The sequence below is a fragment of the Dipodomys ordii genome, unplaced genomic scaffold, assembly GCF_000151885.1.
Source record: "Dipodomys ordii isolate 6190 unplaced genomic scaffold, Dord_2.0 Scaffold100, whole genome shotgun sequence".
NCBI lineage: Eukaryota > Metazoa > Chordata > Mammalia > Rodentia > Heteromyidae > Dipodomys > Dipodomys ordii.
Window position 1 is genome coordinate 4,833,364 of NW_012267316.1, and position 19,610 is coordinate 4,852,973.

The following is a 19,610-nucleotide window of genomic DNA, read 5'->3' on the forward strand; positions in this document are numbered from 1 at the left end:
AATTTATTTCTTTAATCAAAATTGACTCTAAAGCAAAATTCAAAAGGTTAATACTTATTTTTACTAGGCATACAGGTGATTATTTCATTTTGTATTTTTCGATGTATTTTAAAAGTTTTATTACAATTTCAAACATTTTCAGAATCAACCAAAAATGAATACTTCAAGTTTTAAAAATAGTCTTTCAACCTTTGTGAGACTTCTATTCATATTTTGTTCTGTTAATCAATTCAATAATAAACTATGCCAGATTTTATTGTCATTGAGTATTTCATCATTACCCACACAGTCTTATGTTTAAAGGTATAGCTAGTAAACTTTGTCTCCCTCTTTTTCTCCAATCTCCATTCATCAAACTGTTCACATAAACATGTATCCTGTAAACATTCTTTCAAAGTTTTAAGGTGAAAGACTTAGTGAAATTCTCCTGAAATGAGGTTACTTACTGTTTTAGCAGTTGAACAAGTAGAGAACTAAACAGGCTCTTGGCCACTATGAAGACAGATGCATCTGTCAACTGATCCATGAGGGAACCTTAGTTCCTACTAAAAGTGTTCCTATCTTCTTACATAATGCCATCCTTTATAAAATAGAAATAGAAATGCCAGCTTTCTCATGGGATGGAAGCTAAATTATCAGTTGATATCTGGGTCATGTGTTTCACAGAAATATGGGATCTTAGATTAAAAATTAGACCTAGTTCAAATTAGCCATTGGGAAACATAAAAGACCTGTGAGAATATGCAATCATAAACCAAGAAATGAATTGAAATGCTTGTTTCTATATAGGGCTTAGCACTGCTGCATGTTTCTACATTTATTCTTAAAGGCCTTTAAAAAATATTTTATCTTAGTCCTTTTTTTGAGAGCCAGCTTCACTTTATTTTGAGAAATGAAATTAGTTTCCTTTATGTAGAATTATGTGATTCATAACTAAGGCTAATAGTTATCTAGAGTATTTCTTTTTGTTTTATTTATTTACTTAGCTTTATTTGTTTATTGAGACAAAGTTAGCCTCTGTTCTTTGCTGGCCTCAAATTCACTACATCCCCAGGCTGGCCTCAAATTCCTGATTCTCCTGCCTTAGTCTCCCAAGTGCTTCAAGGGAATTTATTGATTCTAGTTAGGGTAAATTGTGAGACGTGATAATGCATATTGGGAAAAGGATTCTATTAGAAGAAACCATTCAGATTATATAATTCTTCTAAGTTCAAATCTACTCAGTTACACCAGTGGCATGCAGATGCCAGTAGAGTCCTGTAAATTCAACTTAATGTATTTCAGAATTATCTGCTTCAATAGCAAATATGTTGTTTAAACTCTGGAAAGCATTCACTGATTCAAAAATTGTCACTTGAAAAGAACACCACATGTCTGAATTTTTGCTACTTTAGGAATACTGAATTGTTGGGTATGTCAGTGTACTACTAGTAAATTTTGTTTGCTCTGATTTTTATAAATAGTAAAGTAAATGAAGTGATTGCTGCTATGTGCCACCCTCTTTTAGGAATCTGGTGAGGCAGAAAACAAGAGCTTGAAGGTACTGAAAGGGGCCACCATTCCACTCAGGTGCTAGTCCCCTTATTGTAATAGACCTCTGTGTGGTTCATGAACAGGTAGAAAAGAGGTATCTGTTAGCAGGAGCATTGGTTGTAATCTATGTTTTTGATTATCAATGACAGGATCCCCAAATTACACCCAAATAATCTCAGAGGTTCTGAAATTGAGTTTCTGAGAAAGCACTGTAGAAGTAATAGGAGGTAAAGTGCAGAATTCCAGAGAAATGAGCTGTGAATTGAACCTGCAGTGGAAATTGATCCTATCAGTCAGCTCTGGCCCTTATTTGGAGAGGAACAGGACTGAGTGGAGAAGGAGGCTGGATCACTGATTAAATAGGAAGCTGAAGCACTGGAGGCTACAACAGGGCTTGCTGGTCCCTCAGGTCTGGACTGCAGCTGTCAAGCTTCTCTATGGGAAACCTGGCTCAAACTGACAGAAAAGAACAAGATGAAAAATGCTTCAGAGCTCCCTGGATAATCTCCCCCACCCCCACCTCTACCTATTAGCTCCTTAGGGAGGCCATTTTGTCTCTCTTTCTCAGCATGAGCCTCTGTACCCAAGAGTGGACTGATCAGCCTTATGTTTCATGCAGTGGGGTCTGTCATGATGCTCATTTCAGAGAAGGGAGGACATGTCATTGTGGTTGGGGGGGTGTGAAGAGAAATGGCCTTAGAATTGATCCTTATTCTCAGTAGCATCTTTAGGATTGTGAGTAAAGAGGAACAAGTGTGCTATAACTACCACTCCTATGAAAATAATTTATTACTTTGTTATCTAAGCGTAAGAGATTTATATGGTGCACATAGAGTGGTTGTAATAGAATGCCAGGGGAGGTGTTAGGGGGAACCATTTTCAGAAATGCAGTGTGCATGGCAATTAGCCTACTGAAATTGTACATTTCTGGTTATGAACTCACCATATATGTCCTTCAGGGTGATATATATTTCTATAGTGATGCCCCTCAAAGACGTCAGTGATCATTAGTGTTATGCACTAGAGTAATGTCCCTGTGGAATAGCTCATGCACAGTTATTAGCACATTATTGAAAATGTTTCTATAGAAACATTGAAAATAAAGGTACTATAAAAACACTAACTTCAGTTGCAATGATTATAAGTCCATGGTTGGTTCAAACTAAATTTTGCAGACTAGCAGAAGGAAGGGACACTTAGGATGAATTGAAAGGTGTGTCAGCTCTTCTTAAGCATTGGACTCAGCCTGTCAACAGGATCCTTAAAGGAGAACTCTCACAAATATGGTAGCACATAGGATTTGCTCATATTCTTGGATACATCTCGTTGTGTTGTTGTTACTGTATCATCCTCATCATCATCATTTTTGTACTGGGGATTGGCCTCTGTGATTTACTCTATCCCAGGTAACATGTTTTTCATCTAGATCCTGGCAGGAGACAATGACTATTACTGTATCCCTTATGAACCATGTGGTTTGTGCCAAATATGGCTTCAGATTCTCTTTCAGGCTTTTTGACATTTGAATATGTGCTAAGGAATGAATCAAAATGACCTTTATCACACTGGGATTGGTATGGTTCATCCCCAACCCTATTGGTATTGGCTCTGCTGTGTTGGGATCAACATATTAGTAGGTACAGCAGAACCATAGGGAATTGACTAAGGCTAGAAAGTATATAAAAGGAAATCTAGATATACCTTGACTAAGGATAGAGTTTTCTCTGCATAAATGCATCTTAAGTTGAAGATATCCTAAGCTGATACTGCACTGAACCCACCTAACCTGCCAAATATCAGACTAGCAACACCATGCACTGGTGGACATCAGTTTGTTTCCCCTCATGGTTGCTGAACCAACTGGGAGCTGTCAGACACTGCTGCTAGTCTGGGAAAGATAGATAAAAATTCAAAATACGAAATACAGCTTCTACTAAGTGTGCATTGTTTTTCCCCATTGTAAAGTTTGAAAATTCTAACTCAAGTTGTCACCTTGAGTCAGGGACTGTTTCTATTACACACCTGTTTTTATAAGACAGGTTTGGGTTAACCTGAACCTTAATGCCAGTAATTAACTATGAGCCTCTTCATCTAGCTTATTAATTAAAACTCATGACAATAGTGACTATATAAACTTGGCTCTGGAGATGGTTGTTTTGTGCTAAGCTTAGCTGTCTTACTTGTCAAATGAATAAAAAGCTCGGGTCATAATTTAGCATGATGGGATTCTAAAAAGTACTAGCAAAGAAGGGAAAAGAGCTTTTGCATTTCAAGACAATTTGACCAATAGACAGAACCCTTTGCTTCTTTTTTTATTAGTATTATCTTTAAGTAGTTGTACAAAGGAGTTTCCATTTAACAAAGTAGTTATGAATAGAATATATTTTTATGAATGTCACCCATTTCAACATACCTGCCTACCCCCCGTCTATCCATCCCTTCCCTTACTCTTCTTAAGTTTGTAGCATAGACATTGGATTCTTGAATGCATTCTCCCCCTCTTCTCTTCATTTGTCTACATCTTTCTTCTTGATACTAGTTCACCCCTTTCATACCCACTTCTTGTTTTATTTTGCTGAACTTTGACCTTGCCTTCCTTTTTATTGTTAATTTACTTTATTATTGTTTACTTATTATTATTTACTTTTTTATTGTTAATTTAATTTATTTATTGAGGTGATGTAAAAAGAGATTACATTTATTTGAATCAGGTAATGGTATATTTTCCTTTGTACAATGTCTTCTGTTCCCTCATTTTCTACCAGTCCCTCCCTCCTGTCTTCACATACAAGTTGTATAGGTCACTTTCATCAGTGTCCAGTGAGCAACACTGCTGCACTTTTTCACCCTTTTTCCTTTGAGTTCTGTACCTCACCCCCCCCACTTGATGTATACTTGAATACACCATACATAAGCTGAAGAAAACAAAATCATCAAAAACATACATACTTATGTATATATGCATATATATATAATTATACATATATGTATATATATATAGAGAGAGAGAGAAACTCCAAGATATGGAATTGTACAAGAAACCTCTTCTTTTTTATTTCTTTTCTTTAGTTTTTTTAGTTTTTGATGATTCTGTCTCCTAAGAGGCAGTTAGGCATTGCACCTTTGAGTTTCTCTCCTAAGAGTATCCCCTTTTGATCTTATTATGTATATCTAGAATCTTGTATAACTTATCAAATCCTATTATATTTTATGTTTGATTTCCCTATATCAGAGAGAATACATGCAGTTTGTCTCTCTGAGTTTGGCTTACTACACTTAACGTGATTGGTTATAGTTCCATCTATTTCCCTGAAAATGACATTATTTTACTCTTTCTAATGGCTATGTAAAAGTCCCTTGTGCATAGTTATCACAATTTTTGGATCCACTTGGCTATTGTGGGGAATCTGGGTTGTTTGAATATCTTGACTAATGTGAATACTGTGGCAGTGAACATGGTTGTTCGTTGTTTCTGGATTCTGTTGGCTGGTATTTTGTGTCTGTGTTCATCAGGATAATTGATAAATCTTTTTGTTGTGTTTGTTCCTTCCCTGGTTATGGGATAAAGGTGATACTGACTTCATAGAATGAGTTTGGAATTGTTCCCTCTTTCTATTTCATGTAAGTTCAACTTAAAAGTCTTATAGATTATTTCAGTGGTGAATCCATCCAGGCCTGAGCTTTTAACCTTATTGTGACACTTCTGATTACTTCCTCAATCTCAATTGCTTGTTATTGGCCTGATTAACTGGTTTATATCTTCTTGGTACAGCTGAAGCAGTTTGTATATCTCTAAAATTTGTACATTCCTGCTAGGTTTTCATACTTTTTTGAGCATAGGATGTTTGTTGTAATATTTCCTGTGGCATCTCTGATTTTATTGATTTGAATCTCCTCTCCTCTTCATCAATCTCACTAGTGTTTTGTCAATTTTATTAATTTTTGTCAAGAACCTGCTTTTTGTATCATTGATTTTAGGTACAGTTTTTTTTCAGTCTCTATTTCATTAATTTCTCCCCTAATCTTTGCTATCTCTCTATCTAGTAAGTTTTAGGTTTGGTTTGTTCATGTTTTTCTAAGTTTTAGTTGCATCATGAGATTATTTACTTGAGCTGTTTCTGTTTTCTTTATGGATGCACTTAGAGCTATAAACTTTTAGCACTGCTTTTTCTGTATCCCAGAGGTTCTGTTGTGATGTGTTTTCATTTTCACTGAATTGTAAGCACTTTCTAATTTCTTCCTTAATTTCTACTGTGACCCATGTGCTACTCAGTAGTGTGTTATTTAGTCTCCATGTTTTTTACTTTTTCTACAATTTGTTTTGTTGTTGAGAACTACTTTGCTTCCACTGTGGTCAGAGAGTGCAAGGAGTTATCTCAATCTCTTGTATTTGTTTAGGTTCTTTGTATGTCCTATGATATAATGAAATTTGGAGAATGTTCTATGAGCTACTGAGAACAATGTGAATTGGGTTGTTGCTGGGTGGAAGATTCTGTAGATATTTATTAAGTATATTTGGGGTATAGTATCATTTAACTCAAGAGTCTTTTTTGCTTATCTTTTGTTTGGTGGACCTGTCCTTTGGCAATTGTGAATGATGGCTTCACTGCATGTACCAGTTTGGGTTGGCAGTTATTGATCTTCAGGACTTGAATTATACCATTCTAGGCTTTCCTTGCATTGAGAGTGTGTGTAGAGAGATCTGCAATGATTGTGATCTTCCTTCCTTTGTAATATATGTCCTGCCTTAATTTTGCTGCATTTAAAATTAATTCCTTGGTTTGTAAATTCAGAGTTTTCACTAAAATGTGTCTAGGTGTATTTCTTTTTGGATCCTGTCTACTAGGAATTCTGTGTGCTTCTGTCATGTAGGTGAGATTTTATCTCTTGGGATTGAGGAAAATTTGTTATTATTTTATTGAATAGGTTTTCAATGACTTTAGTTTTGAATTCTTTCCCCTCATCTATCCAACTATGTGTACATTTTCACTTTTGGCGGAGTCTGCCAATTCTGGGATTTCTCTTTGGAATGTTCTGAGTGTTTTTTTCATGCCTTTGATTTTTTTTTTGTCTAATTCTTTTATTTTATCCTCAATCCCTGATACTCTGTTTTCCATGTCACTTATTCTGTTGCTTAGACTTTCAATTGTGGTTTGCAATAGGGATACTGAACCTTTCATACTTCCAAGTTTTTTGTTGAGGTCAGTTCTCATGGTGTTAATTTATCTTTTATTGAAGTATGTAGCATTTCTTCTTTTCTCTCCATATATTTTTGGACAAATTTATGTTCTTTGCCACTCCTGCGTTCCATTCTTCTATTTATTTTTGCATATCCCCTTTATTTTATTGGCCAATTCTCTTATTTCTTTAATGGTTCTTTTGTCCTCCATCCCTTCTTCACTCTCATTATGGTCCTTCCCTGAATTGTTGTTGGCTTTTGGATTTCGTTGGTTGTTTTATTTGTTCGGGAATTTTGTAATCTTTTATCATGATTTATGCATTTGGATTTAGGGATTGTCAAGGTCATTCAGGTTGTGGTGAAGTCAGTGGTAGAGTGTGATTGTGTTTAGCAACCTTCAGCTCTGGGTGGTGCCAAAAGTATAATATATCTTGTTTAGTTGTTAGGATCTGTGGTATGCAGGCAAGTCTGGTGTCCTTGCCTAGATTTAGGCTTTCAGGCCAGTTCATGTAAAGTAGAACACATCAGTCCAGTGTTTTGGCCAGGTTCTGTATTAGGGGTAGGCCGATTCCAGTCACTCATAGTGGAGAGCTCATTCGGACCAGAGCCCTGGACTGGCATCTGTTTCTTGGGGGAGCCAGAACCACATTCCTACACCTGATTCTCATTTGAGCCCTGAGGAGAAGGGCACAAGTTTCTCCTCTGCATTAATGGGAGGTTGTCCCTGCCCAAATCCTGAATTGGGACAGGCATGGGTCTGACAGGGAGTGGGTTCCCACAGGGTTGTGTTGAGATTGTCCCCACTGGAATCCTGGACTGGTTTCTTCTTGGTCCTGAAATGGAGTCTACTTTCCATGGAGTGAGGAGCTGGAGCCCTGGACTGGCAGGCACTTGGTGGACTTATTCTTGCTCAGTCCCAGTCAAGGGTAGGAGGTACAAGGGCTGGTTTCAGATCTCTAGGGTAAGAATAAGCATTGGAAAGAGCAGATTTCCATCTGTCATTGATAATCGTGGAGAGATTGTTCCCACTGTCTTTTAGGAAATCAGGTTTTCTGTTGGCAGCCAGGGCCACAGAGGATACAGAATTCCATTGCCTCACCACTATTGGTGCTGGTGGCCTTCCTTTGAAAGCACACAGGGAGATGTGGAAGGGCTCTTGCCTCTTTGCCCTTTTCAAATATGGGGTTCTTTCTCAGGTGTGAGGGTGGGGCCAAGCACCCTGGATCATCACCAATGCTTGTCTCCCATGGGAGGGGTACCTGGTGGGGTAGTCACAGTTCCTGGCATTTGTTTTGAGCTGACTGGCAGCATTGTAAAGGTTTTCTGCATCTGGGTGCAGTGGTCTCATGATCCTGATGTGTGTCATTGTCTGAGCTGCTCTCATGGTTTAATTGAGTTGTTGGTGTGGGATGGGGAGTGGTAGGAAGGCACTTCATGGTTTTCCATCCTTGTGTGTGTTAAGTAGAAGTTCTTCATTCTTCTGATTTGCTATCTGTTTTTATGTTTCTTCTCGTTGATCTCTTGGTGTGAAGTGCATGTTAGAGCCCTAAATTTCTGTTTGATTAGAGAGAGCTAGGGTGATTCCCTATTGCTTCACTGCCTTCTTCTCAGCATGACTTTGCTTTTCTAAAGAGTTAAGTGTGTATTTTCTTGGCTAAAAAATGCTGAAATGATGCAAACTAATTTATGCAGAAAATAGTAGTTTTCTATGGAAATTAAGTTAGAGTAGTTCTACTTGTTTAAACTAATTTCAGAAGTGTTTAGTCATTTTATTAGTAGGGAAAATTGATGAAATACTTGGGGAAATGCTGCAGAACAGTCCTTGTGGAAACCTGTGATTAATAAGGAAAAAAGGAGAAGGAAACATGTGCTAATCTGTTTACCTATAAGATATCTGAAGCTTATTAAAAGTTTGTATAAACGTTCAACTAATGAAGCATTAAATAAAATTAGACATTTTCTTTAAACTGTAAATTCCTAATGTGGAAATAAATCTTGAGTATAATTTCTAAATAGCTGACTTGTGATATTTCCCTAACACTAGTAATTTACATATGAAGAATTAATTTAGTGATGCTAGTATTTGTTGAGTCCAAGCTAGGAAAAGAAATACTTAATCCCTAAATTCCCACAAAAGACACAAAATATGTTACTAGAAAGTTTAAGGCTGCTAAACAACCCCACTTCTCGCAGGTAGAAAGAGAAGAATCCAGGCAAGATAGAAACATAATGAAGATCGAACTGAAATAAGACTATCATTTTGGTCCTTCAGCCATCTTCCTTTTTCACAGCTGGACTTCAGGTTAAATATGAGAATTGGAGGGTTTACTAATGGGTATATCTCCTTTCTGTTTCCTGTAAAATTATGACCCCAACTATTTACTCTCATATTTATTTCCTCATTTTTTATCCTTCTTATTTCCTCATTCCTTTGTACTTCTGCTCTCATTTTTTTGTCAGGAAGATTTTGGTTTATCAGTTTATCTTTATCCTTCTCTGCTTATCTGCAAGCTATAGTGGCCACAGTTTCCCCTGTCAGCTTTTCTGCTAACTTATTAGTAATAACTACAATTCTATTAGCATGTCACATTTGATTCCTTGGGGACAGTTTGTCTCACTCATCCTTATCCTAACTTTGTCTAAGAGTAGCATAAATAGTCTTTATTACCTTATTTTCTAATTGGACCAAATTTCTAACAGGCCAATTGTAACTCACACACATAAGATCAAGCCATTGTTTCATTTTAAACATTTTCTCCCTTTGGTGTGGTTCTGAATTTTCTGAGTCCTAAACTGTTACAAGTAATTGTATTAGGACTCAACTTAATGCTCCTCCCATCCCCTTGACTACTTACTTGGGCTCACAAATTAAGCAAATTTGCTTAATTTAGTAATGTTACTATTTGTCCAAGCTAGGAAAAGAAATACTTAATCCCTAAATTCCAACAAAAGACACAAAATATGTTACTAGAAAGTTTAAGGCTGCTAAACAATCCCACTTCTAGCAGGTAGAAAGAGAAGTATCCAGGCAAACTTACAGGGCTCACAAATTAAGCAAACTAAAGGTTTCCCAGACCGCTCCATTTTGTGTCTATATCCTTGGTCCTCAGCTATTCTCTCCTGCAGTACTTTGCTGCCCTTTTGGAATCCAGGAATGATCTGGTTGCCTGCCACATTTCAAGACCTCTCATTGTCCCAAGGCCCTGTTTGAACATTCTTTTGACAGTAGACTGCCAGAGCACCTGACGCTACCACCTAACATACCTGTATCCTGGATCTGTTTGAACTGTACATACCTACTCACTACTTGCCTTCAATTCTTCCTATGTCACCTAAGATAAAAATGTGTTTTACACCTACCCCCAAAGTCCTGTCTTCCATTGACCGTAATATAGTAAATCTTCCTCTAACTTTCCTGATATCTTTTTATTTGTCATATAGGTGCAAGTTGCTAGACTGATGTGGTTCTCCTAGAGTTTGATTCTGGGGTTTAAAACTTCTCGTTTCATATTTGTTTTAGAGACTCATTGAAATAAGAAAAGTAACTTCCAACAATAGTCCAGACACATTTTCACTTCTCTACAGTACAGACTGGGCTGAGGACAATGACTCATATCTTGGCTCAAATAAATTGAAGGGAGAAAGGAGAATTCTCTCCAACAGCTTTGACTCCAAACTAAATACATTGTATCTTCATTACATTTACTATTCTTTGCTAATGTTTACATATCTTTAATCCCATTGCTCTTTTCTTCTGATTTCTTTGTCCTGGTAGAGATCACAGAAGAAGTAACAAGGTATTATGTGTTTTTGTTATCTCTAAATCTGAGTATCACATTCCAGACCTGACATGGTAAAGTCACCAAGCCTGACTTGGCCACAATTTTTGCATCAATGTATTGTGAATACAAGTATCTAATCTACAGGATTCCTGGGAGGGAGAAAAGTAGCTTATACATGTAACACAATTCACACATAATGTCTGTTTTTCCTCTATTTTCCCATATCAACTCTAGATAAAACTATAGATCTCTGTACATTTATATACAGTAACCACACTAAAGGCAAACAAAACTCTAAATTATCAAATGTATAATAAGGATGCTAGCTTAGAGCCTAGTCAAGTTCTTGGAACAGCACATGGTACATAGCAAATATTCAGTAAATGTTATATATTTAGATGTTCTATATTTTATTATTTCATAAACTTAAACTTCCTCTCTATATATTTTAAATTTGAACTACTCAAAATGCTTATCACTTAGGTTTCTAAGCTTGGAAATGTTTTTGGAGCACAAGTTAAGGTAGAATACTAGACATTGTTATGAATAGGCAAGAGATACTTCAGCATTGATCCTGTGTTTTGTGCAAATCAGAACTGAAGATGGCCCATGTATCTGTGCTTCCTGAACACTATATCGTTTTATGCTGATTTCTCTAGCTTCTGCTCTTATTTTCCCTAAATATGTAATTATAAATTAATCCTGAAAATCACAACATGTATAAGATTGGTTTCTTGTGCCAAAGACCCTGAGGAAAAGAGTCTAAAGTAAGATAACATCTATTCTTCCTAATGTAAATCTTGGCTGTCTTGCATGGGAACTCAGTGATTATAGGACCCAAGGTCTGGCTTAATTATTGTCTTGAATTCTTTACATTTACATACTCCTTGGTCCATAATGGCTGAGCTCCCGGCTTGATATCACCAATCCATTTTACTAGTAAGGAGAAAGAAATAAAAATGGTGAACTTCTTCCTTTTATATATCTCCCAGAACTGTTTTTCACATTTCATTTTATTCATTCATTAGAAATGGGGCAGATAGACACATTCCAGTGCAGAAGTGAACAGAAATTTTCTTCTTTATCCTGAGTGGCCTTATGACCAGTTAACATTTAGGGATTGTGCCAGGCACCAGTAGCTCTTGACTCTAATCGTACAGGAGGTTGAGAGTTGAAGCTGCTTATTCAGAGACAGCCAAGACAGGAAAGTTCATAAGACTGTTATCTCAGTTAATCACCTAAAGCTGGAAATGGAGCTGTGGCACAGGTGGTTAGCTGTGGTGCTAACTTTGAATGAAAGTCAAGTCCCAGTACTGGTGTGCGTGCGTGCACACACGCACCCCTCCTAGCATTATTGCAGAAGGAAAGAAGACTAGGTTTTGGGGAAAAAGTAGATATATATGTGACATTTGGGCTTCACCAGATAGTTTATGTTTTTTTCCTCTTATGTTCTGTTTCTTCTTTTCCTTAAAAAAATATATAGATCCCATGCGTGGCCCCAGAAAGCTGGAAGTAGTAGAGGTCAAATCTCGACAAATCACCATCCGGTGGGAGCCATTTGGATACAATGTAACTCGTTGTCATAGTTACAACCTCACCGTTCACTACTGTTACCAAGTTGGAGGACAAGAGCAAGTGAGAGAAGAAGTAAGCTGGGATACAGATAATTCCCACCCTCAGCACACAATCACTAACCTGTCACCCTACACCAACGTCAGCGTGAAGCTCATCCTCATGAATCCTGAGGGCCGGAAGGAAAGTCAAGAACTCATAGTGCAGACAGATGAAGATGGTGAGCACTTTTATTTATTTATTTATTTTTTGTCGGCCGTGGGGCTTGAACTCTCGGCCTGGGCGCTGTCCCTCAGCTCTTCAGCTCAAGGCGAGCGCTCTACCACTTGAGCTGCAGCACCCCTTCCTGGTGAGCACTTTTAAATGATGCATCTGTGTCAATTATGTTTTTTCAGTAGCAACTTTTATTTCTTTTAGTCTAAGAGGTTTATAGTGACAACAGAAGGAAGGATTGCTTTGCCAACTGCTCTGTATTCTTAAACACTGTCTTCAATAGAGGGAATGAAGATGTAGAAGTTAATTTTAATTCTTTGTTGGCTATACAGTACTTTTATATTTATTTCTGATTCTATATTCCTCTAAACGTTTCTGTCAGGTTTTGCTAAAACATTGAACTGAAAATTTGTTTGGGGGAAATGAGATGAGTTATGTGAAATGCTTATTCTAAAGTATTTGAATGGCATTCTGAAACATTTTCTCTACTGCCCATAAAAGTTCAGCTCAAAATAGAGGCTGCTGCTACTTTCAGTGCAGTACTCACAAGTCTTGCCATTGAGTTGGCTGTCACAGAATGAGACATTTTCCCCATGTGGAAAGTGTTACAAATAGATTTCATGTTAATAAACAAAAATGTAGCAAATAAACCGTGCATATCACCAACAACTCATCATATAAACTCTCTGAAGGGCTGGGAAGGTGGCTCATGGTAGAGCGCTTGCCTTGCATGCATGAGGCCCTGGGTTCAATTCCTCAGCACCACATAAGCAAAAAGAGAAAAGCCGGAAGTGGCGCTGTGGCTCAAGTGGTAGAGTGCTAGCCTTGAACTAAAGAGCTGAGGGACAGCACCCAGGCTGCCCAGAGTTCAGGCCCTATGACCTGACCCTCCCCCCCAAAAAAACTCTCTGAAATAATTTAAAATGATAAAAAAAAATAGTCCTTGAAACCCAGAGCATAGGGTTCAGATGTACTTTTGCCCTATTGTACATAGAACTTGGTTTTTAATAATTGTTCATGAGGTACCTAAAATATAATGCCAGCATAAAATTCATCTTTCAGACATCAAACTAAGTGGCAAAAAACTTGGGGAGTTCATTAAATAGATAAATTTTTTCTTGGAAAAATAGATGTTAATCTATTTTTGTTTCTTCATGCAACCAGTTAGGGTTTTGGTAATTGATTTTGATTACTTATTAAATTGTGAATAAAATAGGCAGACTGACACTTTGTGGGATATTTATTAGTTTTTGTTGTTGATTCTTTTTGGTGCTAGTACTGAGGCTTGAACTGGGGCCTCACATTCCTGCTTAGCTTTTTCTCTCAAGGCTGATACTCCAATACTTGAGCCATACTTCCACATCTAGAATTTTGGTTAATTGGAGAAAAAAGAGTGTTATAGACTTTCCCTGTCTGGGCTGGCTTCAAATTGCAATCCTCAGATTACAGACTGTTGAGTAGGATTACAGGTATGAGCCACCAGCCACCACTGACACTTTGTATTTTTAAGAGCTAGTAAAGTGTGTTTGAATGTTTATTACCTACTTACCTACCACTGGGCACTTTGGTTGATGAAGCAAGACCTTGAAACAGCCCATGTATATGGGCCGTTCACATTATTTCCTTTATTTCTCCTTTGTCCATTATATTCAGCTTTTGTTGCTTACTCTCAAACAGTTATTTTTGGTTATCACTTGTTACAAGTCACAAGGTCAGGACAGGAATCCTTATGTTTTTATTACTTCTTGTTCCTGGGATACAGGTGAACACTGTCAAGAGATTATTGCTGGCCCCTTGTTATGTGTATTTCCAAAATTATTCTGGTCCTATATTTTGTTTCTACTTAGTTTATTCTTTTCTCTCAACTTCCACTACCAGTATTTTTTTATGTTAAAATTCTGGCATTATTTCTAACCTTTGAGGTCCTTGCCTTCTCTGATACTAAGGGACCACTCTTCACTCATGAAACTATTTTTTAAACTGTACCTCTCTAAGACTTTTCAGTGGCTTGTCCTCTTTATCTGGAAGCTTTGGCTTTCAAAATCTTCTAGAATCTTGACTCACACTCTAGAAGGAATACCTTTCCTCTCCTGTAGCCTGTTCTCTCACTACGTATCTTGAATGTCATGCCCTTTGCTTCCTGGACTTTCTTCTCTGTTTTCTTCCTTCTTCCTTGACTTTCTCCTTCATCCTGCCCTGTGCTCTTTCTCTTTGACTCCCTGGCTACGTCTCAAGTCCATCTCCTTCTCACACTCCAGAGTTCTCCCACTGAAAATGCTTCATGAAGCTGTCTCCAGCCCTGCCGCCTATTTTATACTCATGCTTCTGAACTTACTTGCACTTGATAAGACCCTGATCACTCCGAACCCTAATTTCATGCTATGAAAAATGAAAATAACTGTTCCCAGTCACATTAAGATTGTAAGAAATTTACATGCAGAGATAACTGTAACTGCTAGAGAGTTCCCTCTTAATTATTATCTTTAAACAGTTTTACGGAGGGATTTCAATTCAGTATGTCAGTTTATGAGAGCAATGCATCGCATTTTGATCAATGTCACCCTTCTGTCATTCTCTCCCATCTGTCTCAACCTCACTAATACCTTCCAGTTACTGGTTCAGCATGGGAACTTCCTTAATAGATACTGCTGCTGCTATTGTAGTTGTTATAATTCATAGGAATGCTAACACTTGTTTGTTCCTTCATTATATTACATGTAAGTTTTCCATTTAAACTCTTAACTACTTCTAAGGAGGAAACATAATTTATCCTTCAATAGCAAAATACATGGTATTGAGTAGGAAATAAACTCTCAAAAATACAAAACCAGTCCTTACATGAAATATTAAAGCATATTAGCCCTTATACTGATAATAAAGTGTTATTGGTCAACAGTTAATTCAGGTTTTAAACAGCATTAGTGGTTGAGCCAGAGAGTAATTAAATGCAGTCATTTCTAGAGACAAAGCAGAGATGACTGCTCAACACTTTTGAGTTTCAAATTGAGAACTGACAAAGCCAGGGTTCCTTTGAAGTCTTTTGATGAGGTCAGAATCACTTATTTTGTGTTTGTTTGTTTAAATTATCTCTCCACTCCTAGGAGCAAGGCTGTACATTATTTACAAATAGAAAGCTATTGCTCTCATAGTACACCAGCATCCAGCTAATTAGAAAAACAATTACTGTAAATTACATTTTCTAACCAACCCACCAAATAAATATAAAGCAACTTCAAAGACAATGGAGACAAGAAAATCAAATATAGAGTAACTGTGGAACAAATTGAAGTTTGAAGAGTAAAACACATGATTCCTCTTTTAACTTACCTTTAACAAAATTAAGCTTTTATTCATTGCAGTTTTGATTTTTATCAGTGTGCGTGGGGGAAGAGAGGCATTAATTGTTAAGAATATTACTGGAAAGCAGTTGCCAGAGGAAGCACACATCTTTCATCCTAGCTGCTTAAGAGGCTGAGACTTGGAGTATAAAGGTTTGAAGCCAGCTATGGAGGAAAAGTCCAAGAGACTCTATCTCCAACACAAAGCTAAGCTGGAGACATGGCTTATGTAGCAGAATGCTAGCAAGTCAAGCCAGTGTGAGGCCCTCAAGTCCTGTCCCCTGGGATAGCATATGCTAAATTACACAAATTTACATATGTACATAGTCAAAGGTCAGAAAGATAGTATCTTTCTCATTTAATTAATTAATTCTAGTGTTTTTAAAGTTCACTTTTTTATTCTTTATATTAAGAAATTTCATGAATACAATTAACATTTTCCTGTCAATATTTCAACAATGTTTTCAATTCCAAGGTCTCTCCAGGATATTTGAATCTGTTTATCCTTTAAGATGTTCTTTGATCAAAATAGTTTGAAAACTTCCATTTGATTTTACTATTAATGTGCTCTTTATCTACCAAATACGTGAAACCAAAGGTGTTTTTTTCTAAGCATTTACTTATTTTAGCTGCATCTAAGCTAATAGATATTCAAATTGGAAATTATCTTGAAATAATAGATTCTCTCATATAATTCTATCTTGATAATGTGAGCAGAGAGTGGCAACATGATAAATTCTTTCAAGGCAAGGATCAGTATTTCCTCAGTCACAGCGCACTGTACTTCAACTAGATGCGTGGTATCTTTTCTTAAGGATGACTTGCTATGGTCATAGATGAACTTTCTAATATTCTAGCTATAATGGTAATGTTCTAGGAACTCACCATTGTCATAACTGATTCATTACCTTGCTTTGCTTTGCTTTGATTTCCATAGATTTCTTCAGCTTAGTATGAATGCTCATGCACGTTTGTAAGTTTCCTACCTTAGGAATCATTTCACTCTAACTCTACTTTAGAAATGATGCAACTAAAATGCCAGGAGGCTTGGCAGTTTCTCTAAATTCTACAGCTTAATTACTGGAGAGTCTTCAACCACTAAGTCCTGCAAAATGTAATAGTAATTTTTTTTCTTCTAAAACCTACAGAGCACTTTAGAATAACTGCAACGACTCCAAATCTAACTATTACAAGTATGCCTCAACTAAAAAGATGAGCTTGGATTTTAAAAATCTTTACTTCCCTTTGAAATTCCAGGCAGTATCTCCAGACTGGCATTCTTTCTGAACATTAAATAGACAGTTCATATCCACACAATCTAAAATGTTTCTCCAACCCTCCTTTAAAAAATCATTGTCAGTCACCAGTGGCTCACACCTGTAATCCTAGTTACTTAGAAGGCTGTGATCTGCCAGCCTAGACAGACAAAAACATTCGACTCTACTCTCCATTTAAAAAGAAAAATACAGAAGTGAAGGTGTGGCTCAAATGATAGTTTGCCAGCCTTAGGTGAAAAAGTTAAGCAAGAGCTCAATGCCATGAATTCAACTCCAGTACTGGCATCCGCCACCCCCTTCCCCCGCCCCAAGTTACTGAAATATATTTATCCTTTAATTTGAGTTGCTTTGATTTTTTTTATTAGGAATTGGAAAGATTCTGTGTTTTAGCACAAGTTTTTGAGCTGACATGCTTCTTTTTAGTTTTCTTGAGTGTTTATCTAGATAATCAATAGATACATCTAGGAGTGGGATTATAAATCTGTTTTGGACTATTTGAGAAATGGCCAGACCATTTTCAAAGTAGCTGTGTGATTTTTCACTCCTTCCTGCATTGTATTAGGGTTATAATTTCTCCATGTGTTTTCCAGCTATCGTGTGTGTGTGTGTGTGTGTGTGTGTATTTTGTAAATCTACTTTGAAGAATTATTTAGATCCTTTGCTTAACAATATTTCATTGTTGTGTTTTAATGTTTTATGTATTCTAAGTACAAGTCGATAAATGATTTGTCAAAACTTTGTTCTATTCTATGTGTTACCTTTTTCTTAAAAGTATCTTTAGAAACACTATAGCTTTCCATTTTAATGATGCACAGTTAATGTGTATTTTCTTCTGTTGTTTCTGCTTTGGGTACCAGGATGTCTAAGAAACCAGTGCCTACTCCAAAGTCATGTAGGTTTCCACCAAAATTCTTTTCTAAAAGTTATTTAGTTTTAATTCTTATATTTAGGTATTGAATCAATTTTGGTTTAATTTTTATATGTAATATGAGAGAAGAATTCATTTTTAAAAATACCTATATCATGTACTACTAATTGGAATATTATTTTCTCCTCATTTGATTTTCCAGTAAGTCAGCTGAACCAAAACCCTACTGCCTTAATTGTTACAAGGTTTTTAATGTTTTAATCTTGTTGCTTTTTCTGTAGTTTCTGTTTTTGTTGTTTTGTAGTTCCTTATTTTTTTCTTTTAGACAATGTCTCTATATAAAGCCCAGAACTTGTGATCCTCCTATCTCATTTCTGAGTATTGAGATTACAGGCATGCATAACCATGTCCAGCTGTTACATGTTTAGAAATCAGGACATTTGAGTCTTCTGCAATAATTTTGGATCACTCTATGTGCCATCCAATCTTTTTATCCTCTGCCCTGGAGTTTATGTATGTTATAGAGGTCCTTTCCTTTCATTTCTTTTCTTTTTTTTTTGGTCGGTCGTGGGGCCTCAACTATGGGCCTGGGTGCTGTCCCTCAGCTCTTCAGCTCAAGGCTAGCACTCTACCTTTTGAGCCACAACGCCACTTCCAGCTTTTTCTGCTTATGTGGGGCTGAGGAATCGAACCCAGGGTCTCATGCATGCAAGGCAAGCACTCTACCACTGAGCCACCTTCCCTGCCCCTAGAGGTCCTCTTAATAAAAACTTACATGAGCATTTGCTGAATTATGTACAAGTTAAGCAAATTTGAAGCCTATATTGAGAAAATTATAGGAAATAACATTTTTGCCAATACTGGGTTTGAACTCAGGGCTTGGGTACTGTCCCTTACTTTATTTGCTCAAGACTAGCACCTTATTACTTGAGTCACAGCTTCACTTCCAGCTTTTTGGTGGTTAAGTGGAGATAAGAGTCTCATGGACTCTTATTGAAGCCAGCTGGCTTCAATCCTCAGCTCTCGGCCTCCTGAGTTGCTAAGATTATAGGCATGCACCATCAGCACTTGGCCTGAAAATTAATACTTAAAAATAATGTTCAATTTTATTTTGTAGAAAATTGATGAGGAAATATCCATGAAATTTTCCTAAATATTAATGATTTTTAAAACCATATTGTGGTTGGATCTATATTAATTTCTATTCATTTTCAATAGATGTATCATTTTTATATATAATATATAGAGATGTGTATATATATACATCTCTCTCTATATATAAATGTATATATATAAATGTATACATATATTTATATATATTTAACATATACAGACATCGTTATATATGTGTATATATATATAAATGTATACATATACATATAATGTATATACACATATATAAATGCATACATATACATTTATATATACATATATAAAGATGTCTGTATATATTAAATATATAAGTATATATGTATATATTCACACATCATACATATGTGTGAATACATGTATATATGTGTTTTTAAATGTGTTGCCTTAGCTGGTCTTGAGCCATTGTTTCTCTGGTTTTAGATTCCAAGTAGCTTTTATATATAGTCTTTTTGACATGCATTTGCCGCTCAATATTATGGTTACAAAGTATATCCCTAGTGACTTATGTAACTGTCATTTACTTTCAGTTTATTAATATTTTTGTCATGTGACTCTAAGACAGTTTGTTAAATTCTTTTGTTTGTTGCCAGTTTGTTTTTTTAATTGTTGTTATTAAATGCACTACTATACTAACATTTTAATATATGTTTCTTGATATCCATGTGCAAGAATTTTAGCAAGGAATATATCTAAACG

At 36.3% G+C, this 19,610-nt stretch overlaps 1 protein-coding gene across 1 annotated transcript in view; it reads left to right on the forward strand.

The window, feature by feature from the left end:
• Positions 1-19,610, forward strand: part of Ptprm (protein tyrosine phosphatase, receptor type, M) — an 819,406-nt gene that overhangs the window by 454,127 nt on the left and 345,669 nt on the right. Inside the window, exon 8 of the mRNA XM_013027176.1 lies at positions 11,978-12,286. Within this exon, the coding sequence (XP_012882630.1) occupies positions 11,978-12,286 (309 nt within the window). The remainder of the gene's footprint in view (positions 1-11,977; positions 12,287-19,610) is intronic.